At 44.8% G+C, this 23554-nt stretch overlaps 1 protein-coding gene across 6 annotated transcripts in view; it reads left to right on the top strand.

The window, feature by feature from the left end:
• immp2l (inner mitochondrial membrane peptidase subunit 2) overlaps positions 1-23554 on the top strand; it is a 660141-nt gene that overhangs the window by 435925 nt on the left and 200662 nt on the right. For all 6 annotated transcript variants that reach the window (XM_041215711.1, XM_041215706.1, XM_041215708.1 and 3 more), the window contains one exon: positions 2504-2569. In XM_041215711.1, coding sequence (XP_041071645.1) covers positions 2504-2569 — 66 coding nt within the window. The remainder of the gene's footprint in view (positions 1-2503; positions 2570-23554) is intronic.

The raw sequence follows: 23554 nt of genomic DNA, 5'->3' as shown, positions 1-23554 counted from the left end.
AAGAATAAAAGAAAATTAAAGCACACAAGATTACAGTTACACATTTAAACTTAGTCTTACAAAATATTCCCCAAAAAAGACACTCTACTTGATAAGGCCTATAAGTAAATACCATCCAGGCAACACTCCCTTATAGACATTTAACTATAAAAATCCAATAATATTACCCAAGGCAAATAGCTGTAGCTTTAATAAAGGCATACCACATGATCTGTAACCCTCTTCCATTCTTCTGTGGAAATCCAAACTTCAGAATAACATTGCTTTTTGCAGCCCAAGACTTTCCTGGCTTGACTGGATGGCTGATTCAAACCTGCATCTTCTTCCAGCCCAGAGCCACAGCTCCAGCTCAACAACTATATTTCATAGCCACAGTAACTCATAAATATCTTTTTCTCCTTTCATCTCAGGTTCCATCTTTCTCACACCTCTGTGAAACTCAAATCCTTCCAAATATAAAATCTTTCATGTCTCTATTTTGTCTTTGCTTTTGGGTCAATCAAATATATCCCCAGTTCTCTTTACCAATGGAATTCCTGTAATATGCAGATATGTATCTTATGACGTCTGATTTCCCATTGATATTGAAACTCTCAACTTATCTAAAATAGGAATTGTTAGATCTAATCTATTCACTTGTACCTCAAACCTAACACCTATCCTTTTCATGTTTTAAAGCCCCCCAGACAACCTGTCTCCTATTAATCTTTGCCCACACACACACACAAGACACACACAGCCTTCTTCACGGAATAACACAATATTCCCCAAAAATATAAAAACAAAACATCCATTTCTCGCATGGTTGTACAATGACTGTTCTGAGAAGCGATAGCCATTTCTTAGCATTTCTTGTAGAATCTTAGAGCTGTTTTATATCATTCTTAGAGCAGTATGGAACACATAAAAAAAGATACATGAACATCATTTAAATTCTATTTGTGATCTCAGTGAAGCTTTACTTATCCAAGGTGACTCATAGATGTTTACAGCACAGAAGGAGGCCATTCGGCCCATCATGTTCATGCTGGTCAACAAAGATCTAACTACACTAATCCCATTTTCCAGCGCTTGGTCCATAGCCCTGGAGGCTATGACAATGCAAGTGAATGTCTAAATACTTCTTAAATATTACGAGAATTTCTGACTCAACCACCATTTCAGGCAGTGAGTTCCAGACTCCCACCGCCCTCTGGGTGAAAAGATTTCTCCTGAACTCCTCTCTTATCCTTTTACCTCTTACCTTAAATCTATGCCCCCTGGCTATTGACCCCCCTACTAATGGAAAAAGTGCCTTCCTATCCACTCTATCTATGCCCCTCATAATCTTATAAACCTCTATCAGGTCCTCTCTCAACCTTCACTGCACCAAGGTGATTGCTGTTCCTGAGAGAAGATACAGACACTTTGCAGTTGAGTACAATTTTACAGTGACAGAGTATTCTTTTACACAGCCTTTATTAAACATTTTATTTTTATTTTATTTTGGCGTTCTTATAAATCTATTATCTGCTTTTCATTAATGATGCCTCAGAAATATTACTGCGATTTTGCACATCGTGTTGGAGTATGATCAATCTATTGTGTGTTTTTTATGCTCAGCTGCACAGACTTTCACACTTGACTGTTGAGGAGATGATGGCATAGTGGTAATGTTACTATACTAGTTATGCAGGTGCCCAGCCAAATGTTTTTGGGAATTGGGTTCAAATCTCACCATGGCTGCTGGTGGAATTTAAATTCAATTAATAAATCTGGAATTGAAATCTAGTGTTAGTAATGAGTGATGGTGACCATGACAATTATCATTGATCATTGTAAAAACCCATCTTGTTCACTAATATTCACAAATCTGCTGTCCTTACCCAGTCTGGTCTACCTGTGACTCACGATCCAGAGAAATATGGTTGACTTAGCAAGCCATTTAATTCAAGGGCAGTTAAGGATGTACAACAAATGCTGAACTTGGTAGCAAAACCCACTTCCTGTGAAAGATTCTTCTTCTTCCCGTGAAACATTATTCTTGAAAAATGTTACTGAATTTTACACTGAACAAATATTCTTCAGTTAATTGAATATCTCGGAGTGTATTAATTCCTGGTTCATAAGGTTGTGAATGTTTTGAAATATGAAAATGTTTGCGTGTGGAGGGAATACTGTGACTGACATGTCGTTCACTTTGGCTTTAAGTAATTTTTCCATATCTCATAACTATAAATGATTTCTTGATTTACTTTGTCACAATACTCAGAAGTTATTTCAAAAGCCTCACAGCTACTCAAAGTCTTTCATGTATTGCTTTTAGATGATGGAGTTGGTTTCTGATAAGATATAACTTCACAGTGGATCTTAACTGTGATTGATACGCCATGTCAAGGAGCACAGCAGTTCCCATATGGCTCTAATGGTCTCTATTTCTGTTTTGAAATTTCAATGAGTTTCCTTAAACCAATCAAATGTTAAAGGACATTACAGATTGTATAACCTTGTCCTTTTATTTCAGGTCACCCAAAAACCCAGAACAGAAAATAATCAAGCGAGTGATTGCCCTTGAAGGAGATATCATCAGGTAAGTATTCTGTGCTGTAATGACTTGGTTCTTAAGATTTCTGTGATATATGACAGTTAATCAGGTATAAAATCTCAGCTGAATGTCCATTCTAAATTCTTGTGATTGTCATGGTGACATATTAGAAAGGCCACATTGTTTTGTTGCTTTTTAAAAGAAGTGCTGCCTTTTCATGTTCTGACCAAAGTAAATTCAATGTTGCTAATCTATTTCTGAGCTATTACTAAAATTCTAAATATTTAAAAGAATTCTTTCTGGCAGTGAAAATGTATATGTTGCCCATTTAGTAGTTGGTTTTGCATCCTTGGTAAATATGCTCTCATAGTGGCACTTATCATAAATCTTACATTAAAATGGTTCATTTCTGCAGTTTTGCATTGCAAGGTGATCTTGAAATGAGAATCCAAATGGCTGGCAGAAGCAGAACTAATAGGGTTTTGAAATTGAGCACCCTGGTGGTTATGAGATTTAAATGAGAAATGGACGGAAAATTACTCCTAACTTTTTAATTATTCTTTTTTCCTCATGCTTGTTATTTTGACACTAGCTTGGAGTACAGAAAATTCACTGATGAAGTTGCATTATTTTAACATGGTAGATGGTAGGTAATTAGGATGTAATGTCAGGTCTTGTGCTTAGTTTTCTTGCAATGTTTTCTATTGCTAAAGCATGTAATATAGTTTTGAAGAATATGACGTGCCAGTTTTTCTACAGCTACCTTGATGAACAATCTTTAAGCTGTTTCTGTGGTGTTGTGTAGCATATCTGATAATCAGGACATTATGCAATGATCTACATACCTGTAATAGACAGTTCCAGAAGTGGCTTAGGTTACCAGTTCAATTGAAAAAAGTGATGTATGAATCAAGCTTTGAAAATGAAATCAGAAAATGCTGAAAATGAACAGCAGGTCAGTCAGCATCTGCAAAGAGAAAAGATAATTTATTGATGTTTCAGGTTCTCCACCCTTCATCAGAATTGAAGAGTGAAAGATAAACAGTGGGCGGAATTTTCCAGTCCCACCAGAGGCAGGTTTTGTGGTGGGCAGGAGTGGAAAATTCAGGGTGAAGTCTGAAATCAGCCAGCAGAAAAACAAGTCGGAATTTTCCCCTCAGCACTTTCATGGCAGGCTGATGGAAGATCGACTTTCCCGCTGATCCATGTCGGGAAGCCCATTTGTTTGCATTAGAATATCATGAATACTCATTAAAAACACATCGCCAGAATCATGTTCTCCCTCCCAATTACATGCTATGCCAGCGGGAAATTAAACTGGTCCAAATCCCGACTGGATGTAAGTGGTGTCCAGCTGTCCACCTTCACTTGGTTCGTGACTTCGAGGCAAGTGCAACATTCAAAGCCTACCCGAAACACCGCTGCTCCTAGTCGTCTGTGAAGCCAAAGCTGCTGTGTAAGACGAGACTGGTGGGGTTATCTGGCAGGGCAGCTCATAGCGGGTGCCTCTGGTGTGTAGCAGAGCTACTCATGCTTCTCTGTGAAGACTGTATTCAGTAGGTGCTGCAGGTCTCAGGCAGGACTGCACTCCTTCAACAGAAACCTGAATGGGGACCAGGGGGGTGGGTGAAGGGTATTGACAGAGATATGAAGGTGAAGGGAACAGGGGTGGGTTAGGGAGGCTGTGAAAGATGGCAAGCAGAGGGATGATTAGGGTGGGAGAGCTGAAGCCCGACATTGAACACAGACACGGCCGGGGTGGGGGGAGATGGGCTTCGTTTGGCACAAGTGGGAGGGGTGCTTGCAGATCCTAGAGTAGGGCAGTTGGTTAGTGTAGCACAAGATGGAAGGGTTGCATGCTCACTTATGACTTGGAGAGCGGATAGTTAAGGCTTGCACAAGAGGGAGGGGTAACAGAGATTTATAGAGGTGGGGAGGGAATTATTGTTCTGGTCAGTCCTGAAGGAACAGGAGGGCTTAGTGACAGACAGTCATAGTCTCAGGACTGAGGCCAAAACAGGGTGAGAGATTAAAGGCAGTCCTGGGACTCTACGAGCCATCCTACAGCACTATGCATAGCACTCACATCATTGTCCCAGTCCAGGGAGGGGCAAGACTTGTGTTCTCAATGGGGTTAAGGCACAGCTTGGGTTAGGGACTAAAAGGCATTCAGTCACTCAAAAAGTGCAAGGCAGGCTTAACGTCTAATCCAGGCCAGGCATCGCATGAATGCCTTCATTGAGAGTGACCATAGCATGACTGTGCTCAAGCCTCTTCCATCCTCCATGTACTTGAGATGTCAGGATATTGGGGTACCTTCTTAGACATCTGTAATCTGTGAGGGAGCTACAAGACTGGAACAGGGAAAGACGATTCATGCAGACTCAGCACTAGGGCATTACAGTGGCTTTCTGGCTGAGAGTGGGAGGTATACCATAGTTTCTCAATTGAAATTCACCTGTTGGATCTATCTGTCGACAGGGAGAAGGAGGATTTAATAATGGAGGCTCAGATTGGGGAGGAGAAGAAGGGCCCGGTGCTATCTAGCACAGCTTAGAGAAGAGCCCCAGCCTGATGTGCATGGCCCAGGGGAGCCCCAGGAAGATCGAGAGACAGAGGAATTCAGATCCATCCAATGGAGGCCATTGACATGACCAAGGGTTTACTGATGATGCCTCTCCTATTTGGATGTGAATGAGAGATAGTGCCACACACGCCTATTATTTTTTTCTTTCATTCACAGGATGTGAGCTTTGCTGGCTGGGCCAGCATTTATTGCCCATCCCTAGTTGCCCCTGAGAAGGTGGTTGTGAGCTACCTTCTTGAATCGCTGCAGTCCATGTGGTGTAGGTACACCCACAGTGCTGATAGGAAGGGAGTTCCAGGATTTTGACCCAGCAACAGTGAAGGAATGATGATATATTTCCAAGTCAGGATGTTGAGTGACTTGGAGGGGAACCTCCAGGTAGTGGTGTTCCCATCTATCTTCTGCCCTTGTCCTTCTAGGTAGCAGTTGTTGTGGGTTTGGAAGGAGGGTGAAGAAAGGTGATTGTCAAGGATGTCATATCTGCCACATTCTGTGGGAGGACCTAACGCTGCAGTTACTGGGAGACCATCCTCTGCTAGTACCCCTGAAGGTCACCGCTGCACTCAACTCTTTTGCAAGCGGCTTGCTTCAGTGACCTACAGGGGACCTATGCAGCATCTCTCACTCCTCTACATTTAAATGTATAAAGGAGGTGTTTAATGCTCTCTACAGTAAAGCTCAACATCATATAAAGTTCACAATGGATGATGCTAGCCAGGCTGCTAGATTTTTGGGATCTGCAGCAATCTCAGGCTTCCCTAGAGTGTAGGGTGCAATCGATTGCACACATGTCACCTTAAGAGCTCCCTGGCAGCAGCCTCTGATCTTCATTAACAGGAAAGGGTTCTATTCCCTCAATGTTCAGCTGATCTGCGATCAACAGAAGCAGATCATGCACATTTGTGCCAGGTACCCTGGGAATTCCCACGACTCCTGCATCCTGAGTCACTGCCAGGTGCCACAAATATTCGAGATGCTGCAGCGCTTACAGAGTTGGCTGCTGGGTGACAAATGTTACCTGCTGAAGAGATGACTCATGACCTCAAAGTACCTCGGAGGAGAGATACAACATGGCATACTGTGCTACAAGATCCATTGTTGAGCAAACCATTGGCATCCTGAGGATGGCTTCTGATGCTTGCACCATTCAGGTGGGGCTCTGCAGTACTCTCCACAGAGGGTGTCCCGCATCATTGTGCTCTGTTGCGTTCTGACATGGTGCTTCAAAAGAGAGATCATTTGCCAGAAGGAGACATGGAAGAGGCTGAGAACTCCTTGGATGAAGAAGGCCTGGAGGGGTAGGATCCTGAAGAAGGTGATGATGGTCAGCTTCCAAGTGAGGATGCCCTCAGCGGCACGATGCAGAAGATTTGCACTTGACACACTGATAGCCACAAGTTTCTAGCAGGAGTAAGGTCCAGGCAAGGGTGGGTACCCAAGCTTATTTTTCCTGTCCCTTAGTGCCATGCTAGTGATTAGAAAGGTCTTTACAAGCAGTGACATCACAAGCAGGGTCAGCAATTGGTCTTTAACCTGCAGCCCTCAAGGATCATGAGGCCCTCATCTCTGTAAAGGTCAGCAGCCAAAGCTGTATATAGCCAAGATAAAAGCAAAAAACTGCGGATGCTGGAAATCCAATACAAAATCAAAAATACCTGGAAAAACTCAGCAGGTCTGACAGCATCTGTGGAGAGGAATACAGTTAACGTTTCGAGTCCAACTGACTCTTTATCAGAAGAGTCACTATATAGCCACTTTGGGAAGAGAAAGGCACCATACCATTGCAAACACTGCATCAACTGCACATGATGCAGTTGTGGCCACCTGAATGAGACACCTTATGCAGCCAGAGAGTTGCACATATACTTGTGGAAACCACATTGGCTGCAGGTCCTGTTCTTTTGCAAAAACTGTGAAGACAACTCCATTTTTATTAAACAACATAACTTATAACCCTCCAAGACACATGAGCATACCTAACTCCATGGTGTGCTGTAAGGCCTAAAGGTTCCAAAATCAAGTTGCAGACGCATTTGGGAAAGAGCATGACATGGCTCCCGTACATTACTCAAGGGGCGAGTAACTAATATGAGTCTGCTAAACATCACTTGAATCTGAGGCCCACAAAGGGAGGCAATCATTCAGTGGGAGCTAAGGTCACTCTCACGATAAGAGGGAACATAGATGCGTATATGAACGATGCATTCAAATCATGACACCATTGTCATTAACAGGAAATGTATTTACACAGGTGCATTATATATACAGTAAGAGAACACACGTGTCCCCACAGTGATCTCAGTATTTCTTACTTATTCTAACCCTACCACTGTGTCTAGGTGCATCCCTGACATCCGCAGCAGAGGCAGAAGCAGCCTGCTGACTGTGATGCCCTGTTGTCTGTGATGACCTTGGTGGGTGTCCTCTGGAGGCCTGAGGCCTGACAGACCCTGGCCTGCTTTGGGTCTCCTGCTGTGAGGCAAGTGTACCCTCCTCGGCCTGTAGGGTTGGAAGTGATGGGGTCACAAGCAGAGAGGATTGGGAGTAGCTGCATTCTCTCGGAGTCATCTAGGTGGATGGCCCCAGGATGTCCAGCCGGTGGTCTTCCTCCCTTTGGGTAGCCGAGGGCCACTGGCTGACTCCTTGTAAAGAAGGGGTACCTGGAGTGAGGTCGAGTTGCCCTGTCTCCCTGTCCCTAGCCATTGATGGCTAGAGTGATGGAGTGTAGGTCCAAGCGCAAATCTGGCAGAACCTGTTGGACCAAGGTCTCCAAGGCGGCCGCCATCCTTCCCTTGGAGACCTTGTGGCATTCGCATGTCAGCACCCACAACATCAGACAGGTCAACTGCCTCATCCTTTGCTGTAGTCTTTTGACAGCTTCTGTCCATCTGCCTGATGTTCCCCGCCTGTTGTCGCATCTCCAGCATGTGCGGTATGGCTGTTTCCAGAGGCTTATCATCTGACTCGGACTCAGCAGGTGCCTGTTCTCCAGCAGTCTTCCGAGTGCCAGAGACCTGGGCTATCACTGCCTCCGACTGCTGTGGAGACATGTGTTGAGGTGTTTTCTAGAATGTGACCCTGAGCCTAATCTAGATCTATGACCCACCAGGGTGTTGTCTCTGGGTTGCTGGAGGGTGCAGGTGAACACAGTGGTGGGTCTTCATCAGATGCATCCTCAGCATCCTCCTCTGAGGTGGCCTGGGGCTGGGCTTACGGTAACTCTGGTGGTCTGCCTGGGCCTGCTGGTGCCTTAAGAACATAAGAAATAGGAGCAGGAATAGGCCATTCAGCTCTTCGAGCCCACTCCACCATTTAATGGAGGTCATGGCTGATCTTTTACTTCAACACCCTGTATCCCTTGATCTTTTTAATATGTAGAAACCTATCGATCTCAGCTTGAACATACTCAACAACTGAGCCTCCACAGACCTCTGGGGCAGACAATTCCAGATTCATCACCCTCTGAGTGAAGAAATTCCTCCTCATTCGAGTCCTAAATGTCCTGCCCCTTATTCTGAGACTGTGTCCCCTAGTTCTAAACCCCTGAGCCAGGGGAAACATCCTTTCTTCATCCATCCTGTCAAGCCCTATAAGGATTTTGTATATCTGAATGAGATCACCTCTCATTCTTCTAAACTCCAGAGAGTAAAGTCCCAGTCTACTTAATCTTTTCTCATAGGACAATTGTTGCGGAAAGCAGGGGGTCAGTAATTCAAACAGCACTGATTTTCTTCTTACCACCTGTCCATTAATAGATGTTTTGAATTAGTATTATTTTGTAAGAATAAGCGAGAGCGTATTTTCCAACCCCCTAGTTTTTCTGTGATCCAAATTTACTAGTAACCCACAGCAAACTCGAGTTAGGATTAACTCAAAAGGTTAGTTTATTGTACACGTTCAAAACCTGTGAAAAGGGGTAAAAGCAAAAGACTGTGGATGCTGGAAATCCAAAATAAAAATAAAAATACCTGGAAAAACTCAGCAGGTCTGGCAGCATCTGCGGAGAGGAACACAGTTAACGTTTCGAGCCCGTATGACTCTTCAACAGAACTAAGTAAAAATAGAAAAGAGGTGAAATATAAGCTGGTCTAAGTTGGGGGGCGAGGGGTGGGGTTGGGGGGGTGCGGGGTGGGGGGCGTGGATAGAGCTGGATAGAGGGCCAGTGATAGGTGGAAATAGCCAAAAGATGTCACAGACAAAAGGACAAAGAGGTGTTGAAGATGGTGATATTATCTAAGGAATGTGCTAATTAAGGGTAGAAAGCAGGACAAGCAAGGTACAGATAGCCCTATTGGGGGTAGGATGGGGTGAAGGGAAGGGATCGAAATAGGCTAAAAGGTAGAGAAAAAACAATGGATGGAAATACATTTAAAAATAATGGAAGTAGGTGGGAAAAGAAAAAGCTATATAAATTATTAGGAAAAAAGTGGGGGGATCGGAAAGGGGGTGGGGATGGAGGAGAGATTGTGAAAAGGGGTGTTAGCAATGTCCCACTCCGCATTTACACAGTAAAGGGAGGGATAGAAAAAAGGAAGTTTATAGTACAAGGACCACAAAAAAAGACTGAATATTGGTTCATGTGAATTCCAGAGTCCCCAAGTCAGAGTCCAATAAGGAATTCTTTCACGTAGGCATTTGTGTTCAAGTGACTGGAAATCGGTATTGTAAGATTTGCTTTTCAGGTGGTGTTGATGTCGCAAGATGAAGTAGGCATGCAGAAATTGAGTCAGTTCTGTAGATAGAGAGAAAATAAATTTAATTCATAAGCAGGCTGAATACAGCATGCATGTCACTCACTGTGATTGTCGGGATCTGATCAACTAATGGAGGCTCATCTGTACTGTCTTGCTGGGAGGGGCCAATCTCGCCATTGCCACAGGAGTGATCCCTGTCTTTCCCTGCCAACTTGGCGACATCCTCTTCAAAGGCAGTGAGCGCCAGTACGTCGAACATCCCTCCTCCCGTCTGGGATCTCTTCCTCTTGTTGTGGGTAAACTTAGCCTGCATGACAACAAATGAATGGAACGTGATGAGAAGTGTTGGAGCAGAGGTTGGATAGCATGCATGCCTGATGTGTGTGCTGAGCTCTCCTAGTAAGGGCTGAAAATGCTGTTTATTCAACATGATAGATGAGATGCTGGTGATGTTAAGTGTGTCCATAAGACATTCAATGCTGATATCTGCCCTGCTAATATTGTGTGAGATCCCTTTGAGTGCATGATGCCATTATGAGAGTATGAGTTTGGAGTGCTCTGAACGTTGACTTAACCTGGCAGTGCGGATGAGATCATTCATTCCCCTCTAACTGCAGGGCATGGCACAGACCTCCTTTGTGACCGCCTCCCAGGCTGGTAAGGTGAGGTTGGTGGACCCCCTGGAGCTATCCCTCAGGAGAGGACATCCTGGTGTTAGCGGTCAGCTCCTACTAAAGCATCCAGGGAGTTGTGGCTAAAACTTGGGGCCCTCTCAGGTTGATGGTGAACACAGCTGGGCTGCAGAGAGTGAATGTGTGTGTTTGACTGGTGTTTAAATATGGCGCCAGAACCTTCGACCCCATCAGCTGATGGCAGGGCAGATGAATCAGTGCCCACCCTGCCATGTAATTCAGGGAGTTGCTCGCAGATGCATAATTAATGATCTTCCAAGAATAAGATTGGGTGTGATATCGCACCCCACAGATCAGCAGGAAAAATGACGTTTATCCCGCCTGCCACTGCAATTAGTCTCCTGAGTGGAAAATTTCACCCAGCAGCTTTGTAAAGTTAGAAAAAATGCGAAGAAAAAGAGAGGAAGAGGAAGACAGTTAACAGATATGACAATCACGCAGAATGTGTAAATGGTTGGAGTGATCTGTAATAAAAACAGGAAGTACTGCAAAATCTCAAGGAGGTCCAGCACCATCTGTGGCTATAGAAACAGAGTTAACCTTTCAAGTCGGGTATGACTCTTCTTCGGAACTCGGAGTGATCTATAAATTCCTTAACCTTTGAAAATACAAAGGAACATCAGTGGACTGGAGAGGCATAAATGGGCAAAAGAATATGCAGATAGTATAAGGTGAAGAATTGATCTGACAATTAAATCACTTGGTGTTGTTTCCTTAAAGCTCTACAATATGGATGTGTTGTTGTACTGATGTATCATATAGTAGAAAAGCATCAAAATATTTTAAAGACTGTTTGATTTCCTGTGGCAATACTCATGGACGAAATGGTTTAAAAATTATGAACTGTATCTCTCGATGAAAATTTTCATTTGTCCACTCTTATTGTATCTCTCCTTGTTTGTTCCTCACACACTTCAACCCCGATTTTAACTCTGAACAGGAAATGGACCGGGAGATAGAGTGAGCAGCAACCCATTTCCACCCCCCCCCCCCCCTCCCAATCCTCGAAGTCACCATTTTGAAACCTAGGGGATTTTAACTCCCATGCTCAATTTTAATATAATTTATGAACTATCCACTCTATTTTGGGAAATGGACAACCTACCCTGTGGTGCGATTTCTGATGAGTCCCCTGGCACTTATTTATAGAGAGATTGGATTCCCTACTGCCTGACTTGTTTGTTGTATTGCTCCAAGAAGGATCAATTAGGCGAATTAGTCTCATAGCTCCTGGGAGCCTTTTTGCAGTGTAGCAATGGTGACTACACTTCAAAAGTACTTCATTGGCACTTCAAAAGTACTTCATTGGCTGTAAAGTACTTTGGGATGTACTGAAGCTGTGGAAGTTGCTGTATATATGAAAATCTTTCTCCTTTTTCTTTCTGGGTGCTTCCCTGGAGGTCCTGTTAGATTGAGTCAGGGCAAGGAGGGTGCTACCGTTTCCTTACTGCCCACAGGTACAATCCAAGATGAATATCCAGCAAGCCTGGAGAGAGGTGCCAGTAGCATCATCTCCAGTCCTGGGTTCAATTGCCTAACAAGAGCAGCAAGGGTGAGCATAGCTCCTCAAATTTCACAATCATTTGTACCACTTCCAAGATGTTCACTACCTAAAGCTTCTGCTATTCATGGACAGATCACCTGATCACCAGATCACACAAGTCACCTGCATTTAAATACTAATTTAAATGACTAGGCTCAGCACAGCCCAAAAACCACCTGATAGTGTAACTGAGATTTCTGGAATACAATAGTGATTTTCTTCACAGCCATGCTTCAAATTTTTTATTATTCATTCATGGGACATGGGCGTCGCTGGCTAGGCCAGCAATTATTGCCCATTCCTAATTGCTCTTGAGAAGGTGATGTTTAGCTGCCTTCTTGAACAGCTACAGTCCATATGGTGTAGGGACACACACTGCTGTTAGGTAGGGAGGATTTTGACCCAGCGACAGTGAAGGAACAGCAGTATATTTCCAAGCCAGGATGGCGTGTAGCTTGGAGGGAAACACATGGTGTCCATCCAAATGGTAATGGTCATGGGTTGGAAGGTGTTATCTAAGGAGCATTAGGGCATTAGTGAGCCAGATGGGTTTTTATGATAATCGAAATGGTTTCAATCCAGATTTTTTATTGAATTCAAACTTCACCATCTGCCGTAGTGAGATTCCCCAGTACATTACCCTGGGTCTCTGGATATTGGTCCAGCAACAAGACCACTATGCCACCACCTCCCCTAAGACCTGCACTACACTTAACCAAAGCGCTGTCAATCTCAGTGCATCCAAAATCTTTCATTTCCCTATGCTCCCCCATGTGTTCAGGAGGGCGAAGCTACTAGAATGGCCTTTGCAATGGGCCTGTGCTGCATAATGATGAAAGAGGAGCAGGAGCAGCAAAGATAAAAGTCTTAAAGTGATGTGCCACTGCAGAAGACAACAAACCATTTGTTTTTACCCCTTTTGGTGGTGTTGCTTTTGTGCTTGTTTTATACCAATTTTGTGTTCTGCTTTGGCCAATGAGCTCCGCAAGAAAGTTGGACATAAATTTCAATCAGCAAATTTGGCGTTTAAACAGGAGTGAATTTTGGCATAAATGAGATTGAGGAAATTTTTAGCCCGTATTTCAATCACAGTGCTACCAAATCTTAGTTTGCCCCTCCCTAGTGCTGCCTCCAAATACACATACAAATTGAGTGCTAAGAAGATGCTTATTCCCTTTCAAAACCCATTTTTCAGTTTGGCCTTTCCCAATGTTACACACCCTTTGGGTAAGTTGTGTTGAGAGTTTCTCACATCGGTTTTCATCTAAACTGGGCTCTTCACCAAGTATCATTTTTAAATGTAAAACCATCACTTTACGACATCACTTTTGGAACAACAGCATATTTTGGAAAGGATTTCCTTAGGATTCATTTTTAGGCAGTATAATCTACATTTTGAAACATACACACTCCAATTCACAAGTAGGCAGTGATTACAATGTTGTCTCCATCCTGTTTTAAAAAAACCGTATTACTAAAATCAATCAAGTTGTACAAAGAGGTACTACAGGAGCAGAAAGGACTGCTGCTTTGTGGTTTCTGAGAAATTTGGGAAAATAAATTCTCATCCTGCGTCCCAAAATCTATAACATATTCCTATCAGAAAGTTAATGTGCAAGATCATTAGCTGAGCCGATTTAGGAAGTCTGTCTGAAGGATTCGCTGGAAGGGTGTGCTTCCTGCTGGCAGTGAAATGTTTTCAATTCAAAGTATTATTCCTATGGCTTCCTTTAGCAACCAGAAATTTTAAAATATCTCAGCCAGTTTCTTTTGTGGCTCTTTCAAGGAGCTTTTTCACAAATGTTGGAAATGTTTGCAGAACAGTCACTGTCAGAAAGCCTGGAGAAATTCCAGTTGTTGTCTCTCCAAGGTGTGGTCATCATGTGAGAAAAGGTTTAGATAGTATAGGGCAGTTTGCCTACCAACTGACCGTTTGGCAGCCATCGAATCTAAATTCATATTGAATTACTGAACCTAGCAACTACATGGTGCAAGATATTGAATGTCCATTAGGTCTGTGCAGCTCAGTCAACTAACACAGTGGCTAATAACAATGTTGTTTTTGCATTAGCTAATGAAAATTGATCTAGTTTCCTTGGTAGTCTGCCAGCAGTACATAAATCAAGAGAGTGTACAAATGGAAATGCACCTGCAGCCTCCATGATTGTCTATCCCCATAGCAAGCAACTCGCTAATGGGTTGGTGTGTTTATCGTCTGGACGTAAGAGCTCGAGGTACTTGGTTTCAAACACAGCCCATCTAACATAGCAAAATAGGGGCAGTCTAGTTTTCATTTATTGATACCACTAATAACAAATGAAGAAACCCTTTGTTCTGATGTATATGGACAGCAGTACAAAATCAGGCCATTCAGTGGAAGAACATGAAGGAATGTGGGATAAGGAAGACAATAGCAACATCTCAAAGCCTTCCAGGGACAATCAATGCTTCCATGCCCTTTACTCCAGCAAGCCGTCTTAGCACCATGCCCAGCATGATGATGGGGATACAGGACCTGGGAACTGAGCCTCAAATAGTATCAACTCTAAGGGTCTGCCAATGCAGTGGTGACATTAGTCCATGGGACAACAGCTGAATGCCTTTTTATAGAGATCAGGTCTCCTGGTGGGTACCTCACCCTTTCTTTTGTTTCTAGCCACTAACCCCCTAACTAACCTTTTATAAGCCTTAGCTCAGAGCAAGGCAAAAACAATACTTTGCAGCTTTCCAGAGCGCTACATCCCTTTTAACAGTCCTTCTTGCACTACTGCAATACATCTTATTTCCCTGGACAACAGTGGCTGGCTTTCTCTTTCTTGATAAGCAAGGGGGTGAAAGGTTATCGGGGGTAGGCAGGAATATGAGATTAAAATCAGATCAGCAATACCTTATTGAATAGCGGAGCAGGCTTGAGGGGGCTGAGTGGTCTACCCTGCTCCTCTTTCGTTTGTTCATATGTTCATAATGAAAGAATACCGAACATTAAAAATTAGTCAGTGTCAGTGACAAGGACTGCCCTATCCTTCCCTTGGAGTATGGGGCAGGATATTCCCTTTGGTGGCAGGAAAAGAGATTGGGACTGTTTTGGGGTCCCAAACTCACTTCTGGGGGAGGGAAAACAATCACCAGCCTTCATTTTTCACAGGTGCAACACCTTAATTGGCCGGCAAATGGGTTTGCTGTTCAATTAAAAATGGCAGGTGGGCTATCAAAGCTGTAGGGCCAATCAGAGGCCTTCCAGAGTCTCCATTCCCTGAATGATACAGCAGGCTTAAATGCAGGGTAAATAAAGGAAAGAACACTTCAAAATGGAGCTGTCCTCTTTGACAAAAATAGATCTTGCACTCAGGCCAACACTGTGGAGGGGTGTGTGGAAGCTCTTTACAGGGTGGTTTGTGTCTGCTCCTGCACCCATGCATTTAAGGAAGGCCTCCAGGCATGCCTGGAGCACTGAGGCCTTAGTCTGTTGCTGGGAGGCTGCCTCCAGGCACCTAAAATGGCCCCTGTCACCTGAGGCCGACTGAAAGATCCCAGTTGAACTCCTTTAATTGGCATCATAAAGCTTTTGAAGAGCCTGTTCAAGCGGGGACTGGGGTGTTTTATTGTCCCCCTTAATCACATTTTGGTGTAAAGAGTTAAAAGAGTTACCTGCTGCGTGTGGGTACCTGCCATACCCCTCCCCTCCCATCTCATCTGCACAAAAATGCCCCAGAGGCAGGATGGATTGTGGGAACTGGCGTGCTGGCCAGCTGGGCTATTTTTCATTCCAGCCCACTTCTGTCCCGGCCCCAGTTGGAACTCTATGGGCAGAATTTTCTGCTTGTCAGGCGGGCGGGTCCAACCCAATCTCCGGCGGGTGGGGAGCCGATCCCCGCCATCGAAGCGGGCCACACCGCCATTTTACATGGGCGGGCCAATTAAGGCCTGCCCAGCGTGACATCCGGCGGGAAGCGCTATGCGCTCCCTGTGCAGGTGGGGGGGATTCCCTAAAAGCGAGAGTGCGCTCTTTTGCGCATGCACATGAAAGAGCACAGATCTCCCTGAGGCTAAGTGCAGCCTCAGGGAGATCGCTTCCACTTTGAAAACCATTAAAAATAAAAAATAAAAATTCCCTAACATGTCCACCTCATGTGACAATGTCACATGAGATGGGACATGTTCATAATTTACAGATTAACTTTATTAAAATTTTTAACACCCTGCGTGAAATCTCATCCCACCTGTGGATGAAGTTTCATGTTTTCTCTATTTGCCGCCGGGGCTCCTGGCTTACCCGCCAACCTTAAGGTTGGATGGGTAGGTCCTTTAATTGTTTAACTGATCCTGTCAATGGCCTCAATTGGCCATTGACAGGTCAGCGGGAGCACAGCTGATTTTGCTGCAGGCTCGCCTTCCTGAAAATTTTAATTGGGTGGGATGACATTGAGGGTTCCGCCCAACGTCATCCCGCATCATTTTACGTGTTGGCGAGTGGGCCCCACCTGCTGCTCGCCGACAGCAAAATTCTGCCCTGTCTTGTCCAATGAATGGAAATCATGCCCTGACCCTTTGGTGAGTAAAAAGAAATCCAGTCCATTATTATTGTACAATCAGAGCCAAGGAAAATTTGTTTTCTATTTGTGGCAACAATAGCTATAAAGATCCCATCATGAAAATGCTACTGCACATATTTTTGATCTTAACTTGAAGAGTATAATGCTGCTGTCCTAAGGGCAGACATACACCACCGATATGACTTAAAAATAAAAAATATTCAAATGGATCCAATATTAGATGCCCACCTAATTTAAGATATTATATTGTTATTGCCTCTGACGATTTTTAGGTTCATCCAAGAAGGAATAAAATGTTCACCATTGGTTATAAAATGATCATCTTATTGCTCATTGCAATGGAGGATGGAACTTTCTTTTTCACTCAGCAAAGACTGATCATACAGTTCATCAATAACCTGAGCTCCCAGCTTGTGTTTTTTAACCGTGAACTGCAATCTCTGTCTTTCTATAATCTTACAAAGTTTAAAATTGTTAGCTTTTTCCCCTTGTCTTTTTTTCCGATTTCCCTCCAACCATTTTTTCTGTATGGAAGGATACCCGCATATTTTTAATATCGATGTTGTTTCACTGTTGACCCAAGTGACAGTGCACTTTCATGGACCTCAATATGTGTTGTGTCTATTTCTCTACCGTGTGGGTGTTTTTTTTTAACATTCAAAAAAGCCCTAAACCTACCAGCTTTGTACGCTGGATGATAGAGGGCAGAATTTTCTGTGCCTGCTGGCGTCTACTGTTTGGTGGTGTGTGAGAACAATATGGCAAGAAGGCCAAAAACCGGTTTCATGACGTTGTAAAACCAGCTTGCAATCATCCACTCTGCCCATCAATGGCGGCCCACGTTTCCCACTGTTGGACGTTGGGAACCTCATTGTAATACACCTGCATATCGTTATAAGACCAGTTCGCCGGAATCTTCCCCCCACACTGGACCATCCGATTACGTTGGTGGGAAAACACGCCAGTGCAGAACACGTCTTGACAAGTGTGACGTGCAGAAGTCGGGACTTAGTGCCATGGCGTTGCTCACATCGTGGACATCCAAGGAGCGGAAGATGCAGGAGCCCGGCAGCAATGGAACCCTGCAGGAATGACCATGGCAGGCTGAGTGGATTCTCATGGACATGGCTCCATCACCAAGCAGCCCATGGAAGGTGGAAAGTCACCATTGAATGTCTGCTCACAACGAATGATCATTGAGGGAGTGGAGAGGAAGGTCCAACGCTGTTTGGGAGAGGAAGATGTACCAGGGGGTGGGAGAGGAAGGTCTAGGTTCGACTAGGAGAGGAAGTTGTGTCAAGGTGGAGATGAGGTTGGGAAGGGGGGATCAAAGGTGTTGGGGGGATGGTGAGATTGGGAAGGGGGAACAAAGGTGTCGGGATGATATTGGGAGGAGGGGGGTAATGGGGGAGAAAATGGCAGCTGGGTAGGTAGGTGTAAGGGGGGAAGGAGTCCGGAGAGGGGAAGGAGTCCAGAGAGGGGAAGGAGTCCGGAGAGGGGAAGGAGTCCGGGGGGAGGAAGGGGCCCTAGGGGAGAAAGGAATCCAGAGGGAGGAAGGAGTCCAAGGGGGAGGAAGGAGTCCGAGGGGGAGGAAGGAGTCCGAGGGGGAGGAAGGATTCCGAGGGGGAGGAAGGAGTCCAGGGGGTGGAAGGAGTCCAGAGAGGGGAAGGAGTCTATGGGGGAGAGGAGTCTAGTGGAGGAAGGAGTCTGGAGAGGGGAAGGAGTATGGGTGGAAGAGAAGTAAGGTTGTAGGAAGGAGTCCAGAGAGGGGGAAGGAGTAATGGTGGTGGAAGAAGGAAGGGGGAAGGACTAAGGGGGAAGTGGAGTCTGCGGGGGGGTAGGAGTTCCTTGGGGGGGGGAGTTGTGTGGGTGCGGTGGGGTTGCATTGGGAGGACTCGCAAAGCCTGAGAAATGAAGCTGAAAGACACCATAACATATTATTCAGCGAAAGTGAATATATTTTCAGATTATAAAGTGACAAAATCTGTTCACCCGTGCAACCAACTGTGATCAGAATTTATTAACTTTTGAGCGCCTTAGTCTTCTAGGTGCTGCCTTGACATCTGAAGCAGGAATGGATACAGTCTGTGTAATAGTTGACCCTGTTGCTTCTGATGACCAGTCTGGGTCCACTGGGGAGCCGTCGCTTTGGGGAGCCCGGCTTGTCCTCCTATGGGCCAGCTGCTCCCTCTGGGGTGACAGAGGATGAGGTTGAGGGAGTCACAAGCAAAGGGGACTCAGAGGGAGAGGACAGCCTCTGATTCCTAAGTGGATGACTCAGGGGTGTCCAGCTGCCATTCCTCCTCTCTTCTCATGCCCGAGGGCTCTGGACTGGCTCCTTACAGAGAAGGAACACCTGGGGGTACATTGAGGTGCCCCATTTCCCTCTCGCGTTGCCACTTCAGGAACTCACCCATGGCTACCACAATGGAGTGTAGGTCTGCACGCATCTCTGCATTCTGCTGGACCAGGATCTCCATGGCACCCGCCATCTTTTCCATGAAACCTCCATATGTGCACATGTTCGAACTACTTTACAGAGAACAAACCGATGCACTCCCCTGACTTGCGTGTCACTCTGTTGAGGGCTTCCAAAGCACTGTGTGCTGACTCTACATGATGAGTTGGAAGGCCAAATCCAAAGGTTCATCATCTGACTCAGACCGCATAGATGCCTCTTCCTCAGCAGCCCTCAGGGTGCCAGGGAGCTTGACTGAACCTGTCTCCTTCTACTGTCTGTGCAATGATCACCAGGTTGTGAACCTGAGCTTGCTGTAGATCTAGGTCCCACCGAGGTGTGTGTCTCTGCGCTGGTGGAGGGCGTGGGTAAGCGTTCTGATGGGTCTTCCAGGCTGCTTATTTCCAGCTCTTCAATTGAGGAGGGGTCCACTTGGCTGGAGGTGAGGACATGGATGGAGCTGAGGGACTGACTGAGCTCCCTGTGAACCAAAGTAGAGATAACTAGCGCGTGTCAGCAGAGTCAAAAGCAGGAGAGAGAGGACTCACATTTGTGTTCAGAGAGAGGGTTGATGTGGTGCAGGATCCTTATGTGGGTGTTTGCTGCTGACCTCACCATCATCGCAGGCATGGTCTACATCCTCACCATGCAAGCACGCTCCAGCAAAGTGGGTGAAGGACCTAATACCCACCCCCAGTCTGGAGCCTTTCCCTGCTGTTGTGAGCCAGCTTCTCCTGCATGAAAACAGATGGAGAGGGTGTAAGCAGGACACATGACACTGCATGGAATGTTTGTGTGATGAGTGGAGCCATGGACAGGATAAGGATGTGAGCTTGAGAGGATATGAGCCTGATGGAGATGTGAGGGTGTGTCTGAGAGTTAGTGGTGTTGTCCCTTGAGGTGTGAAATCCCTGTGGATGTGTGATGAATTTGTGCATGTGTGAGTTATGAGTGATAAGAAGACTGACTTACCCTGGCAGAATGGATGAGATCCTGTTGCGGCATTGGATAGCTGTCCTTTTTTGCAGGGAATTAGTGCTGACTGCTACTGCTACTGCCACCCATGCTGGATTGGTGACTTTGCTTGCTGGTCTTCATCCAGAGTTGGGGTAGAGGACTTCATAGTGGGCCTCCACTGCGTCAAAAAGGCACTCGAGGGACACATCATTAAACTGCAGGGCTACAATCTTCTTGCCTTTTGGGGCCATGTCTTCCATGCAGCAGCCCTGTTCTTGAAGCACTGAGAGGTGTGCACGGCTGCACTTTAAATATGGGGCCCGGCGTGATGAAGCAGCAAGGTGATGAGGTGGTGGGCGAATGAGACCCTGCCCGCCATTGAAATGGCATGTTTCCTATGAATGAATAATTAATGTGGCAGGATTGGGATGATACGGCGTGAAAAGCTGCCATTGCGGCCGACGGGTAAAATGTCCTTTTCCTAGCGTGCTACTGTACCTAGTGTAAATCTGGGATGATTCTGCCCAGAGTGAATGAAGAGGCCTCTACAAGGTAATCATCCTCCATGGGAACTTTGGGCTATTGCTGCCGGTGCTTTGGGCCTAAAACCATCTCTCTTCTGGCGAGCTGTAGTAGCAGGGTTGACTGAAGGAAAATCCTGCAGTATTTATATATTGAGTGAGGAAACATGGTGGGTGGGTAGGAGGAAATTTCTGGTCATGGTGGGGAGACACTGATAGGTCATCACCTTTTTTTCAGGTTTCTGCACTAAGGAAAATCTAACCCAAGGGATTACAAAGAAGACCTTACTATAAACCATAATGCAGTCCTTTGTTTTGGAATAATTATTAGTGCACTTTACCAGCAGATTTTGTTTTCTTTAGCAATGAGCTTTAGGTTTCAGAGAATTTTCACAGGAGAGATGCAGTTTATGATACAGAGATTCAATTGGAAACAGCAGGAGTTCAGTCAGCTCTGGGAGCATTGAACTCCTGCAACTCTCATCCGTCTTAAAGATGTCCTTTAGCTGGGAAACCAAGCATGGGTTTGTCTGTACGTTGGACAGTTTATCAATACATGCTTAATACTGATACATTGACTGATTGACTTTGCAGCTGTGATGAATCCTGTGAGTCACCCAGTATCTTTTGAGTTTATTGCCTTCACTCAACACTGTAGCATGATCCACACAGAAATTATCATTTTGAGTTACTTTTTGAATGATGAATAAAAGCCAATGCCAGCAATACCCAAAACAACAATACACAAAGAGCATTGATGGAGATACCTCTACTGGCTCCTTGACTCTCATAGCATTCAATTTAAAGGCTCCTCTCTATTCTCATTACCTCTGCAGCTACACCAGCTGCCTGTTTGATTATTTTGACCTCTTGGGCATCCTTCCCTCTCTGCTCTTCCTCTTTGATGGCAGAGCATTCAAACACGGTAGGGCACGATATTTTCCTATGGGCTTCTGAACCCCATCATCAAGTTCAAATGAGGAGGTCAGAAATCCGCATATGTGGGAAACAGTCATTCCTTATGATTTTTCCCCAGTTGGTCAAATAGTGGCCATTGCTGGGCTCACTACTCAATTAAGGATGGCCGGCAGGTTCTTGAAGTTGGAGGGCCAATAGGAAACCTTCCAGCTTGAAGGCAGGAGCATGATGCCATGGCAGGTAAGTAAGAGAGAGGGTGCCCCAAAATGAAGGCAACCCCTTTCCGATTTTTAAAAAAATTTGAAGTAAAATAAAGGCCTTTGGAGCCAGGGCATCACTATGGCTCGGTGGGATTCCCTTCACAGAGCAGTCTGCAGCTGCTGTTGAACACAGGCAGGCAGGCAGGGAGGGCCACTAAGCGTACATAGAGAACTGGTCCCCCGGTCTGCTGCCAGGAAACCACCTCCAGTCAACTCAACTGCCCCTGCTGCCTGCGGGGACCTGGAGGTCAACTGGGAAATCCCAGTCGGCCTCCATCAATAGACATTTAATTAGTTCAACTGGCTACCCGTTGTGCCCCCATCCCACCTCCGATAAAATGACCCAGGGATGGGATGGAGCCGGGGAATCAGCCGCTTGCTGATGGTGCTATCTTTAGTGCCTGCCTGCATGCCCAGCCGTGGCAGGGGCTTTAAAAAACTTCCCCTAGATGTTGCTGTCTTGAACTCCTCCTCCTAATCCCATTTTCTATCTATATTCCTGTCACCTCCTTTAAAAAAAAAGTTTCCCCAAAGCTTATCTTTTCCCTCAAGTCTTCAGTTGTCCCTCCTAAACTTTCACCCAGACTCACATTCTGGTTTTTGTTTTGCTTCTCTGTAAAAGGCCTTGGAATACTTTGTATGTGAAATGTATCACATAAATACAAGGTGTTGGCGGTGTTAACATTAGGCAAACGTTTTGACACTCCCACATATTATGTACTTCCTCATACATTTCAACCAACCAGTTTGACAACACAAGAAACGACTGAAGTATGGATGCTAACAACGTGGCCATGGACGTAGCTATCAAATGGCATAAAGATTTTTAATGGTATTTTGCAATTAAGCTATTACGATGACTGATTGATCAGAATGTCTGTATTGAATGTTTGATAAATTAGGATCCAAAGCATCTCACTTCCAGAGGAACCCAGGGAGGATTGAATATATGTGTTTGTTATAGAGTATATATTCTGTATGCTTGAGCATTAATTGAGATGTTTAAATTATTGTTTGGGTCTGTAAATAGAGCACTGCCATTCATGCAAATCATTACATTGTGTTGCATGCAAATAGAGCTGAGTCTCAAGCTGACAAAGTTATATTTAATTTGCGTTCAATATGTGTCCTCGAACAAATCCAGCAGAAACTGAACAAACCCGACTCTGTGGTCGGACAGAACTCAACCACGTCTGACTGCTTCTCATTTAGAACCCAACTTAACTTCACTCAATCCAACTAAATCAGAAATGCTGTAAGATCAGTGTTCTGCATGCACTGATTTTGCTGGAAAGAGTTTGTATTGTTGGATCATAGAAAGCCATGACTTTCAGTGCAAAAGAAATGTTAGATTTTTAAACTCACCTGTTGGCATTCCTGAGTGAAAGTATGTTAGGGTTGGATCCCTCAGAGCAGAGTCAAGTTGGGGTGAGACAGGTTGGTTTCCACCTGATACATGTTGTTACTAACAACCAGGAAAGGATGGATTGTGTGTAAAATTGGTCAGTTAGTGAAGGCTAGAATGTGAACTTCCCTCTTTTAAGAGGGTTACAGATGTTTATATGGATCTACTACAGTAGTCAGAATCTGTTCCCCCTGCACTGAAAACATTCTAATCTTAATCAACTCATATTCTATTTCAAAATAGTTGCTATTCTTTAAAATATATGGGTTGCATTGTGTCCCTTGCTCTATAGTGAGTTCTGTTATACTGGCAGTTCGCTACCCATACATATCAATGATGTGTGCATCAGCCACATGCTAGAATTGATCAATTGTAGGTGGCTTTTTTGACCCATGAATGTTTCATCCTTTTCTGTTACCTCAATATTTTGTTTAAGTGCACT

This window comes from Carcharodon carcharias, chromosome 21, assembly GCF_017639515.1.
Source record: "Carcharodon carcharias isolate sCarCar2 chromosome 21, sCarCar2.pri, whole genome shotgun sequence".
Classification (NCBI taxonomy): domain Eukaryota; kingdom Metazoa; phylum Chordata; class Chondrichthyes; order Lamniformes; family Lamnidae; genus Carcharodon; species Carcharodon carcharias.
Note: the sequence above shows the minus strand (reverse complement) of the source record. Positions and strands in the feature narration are given on the sequence as shown.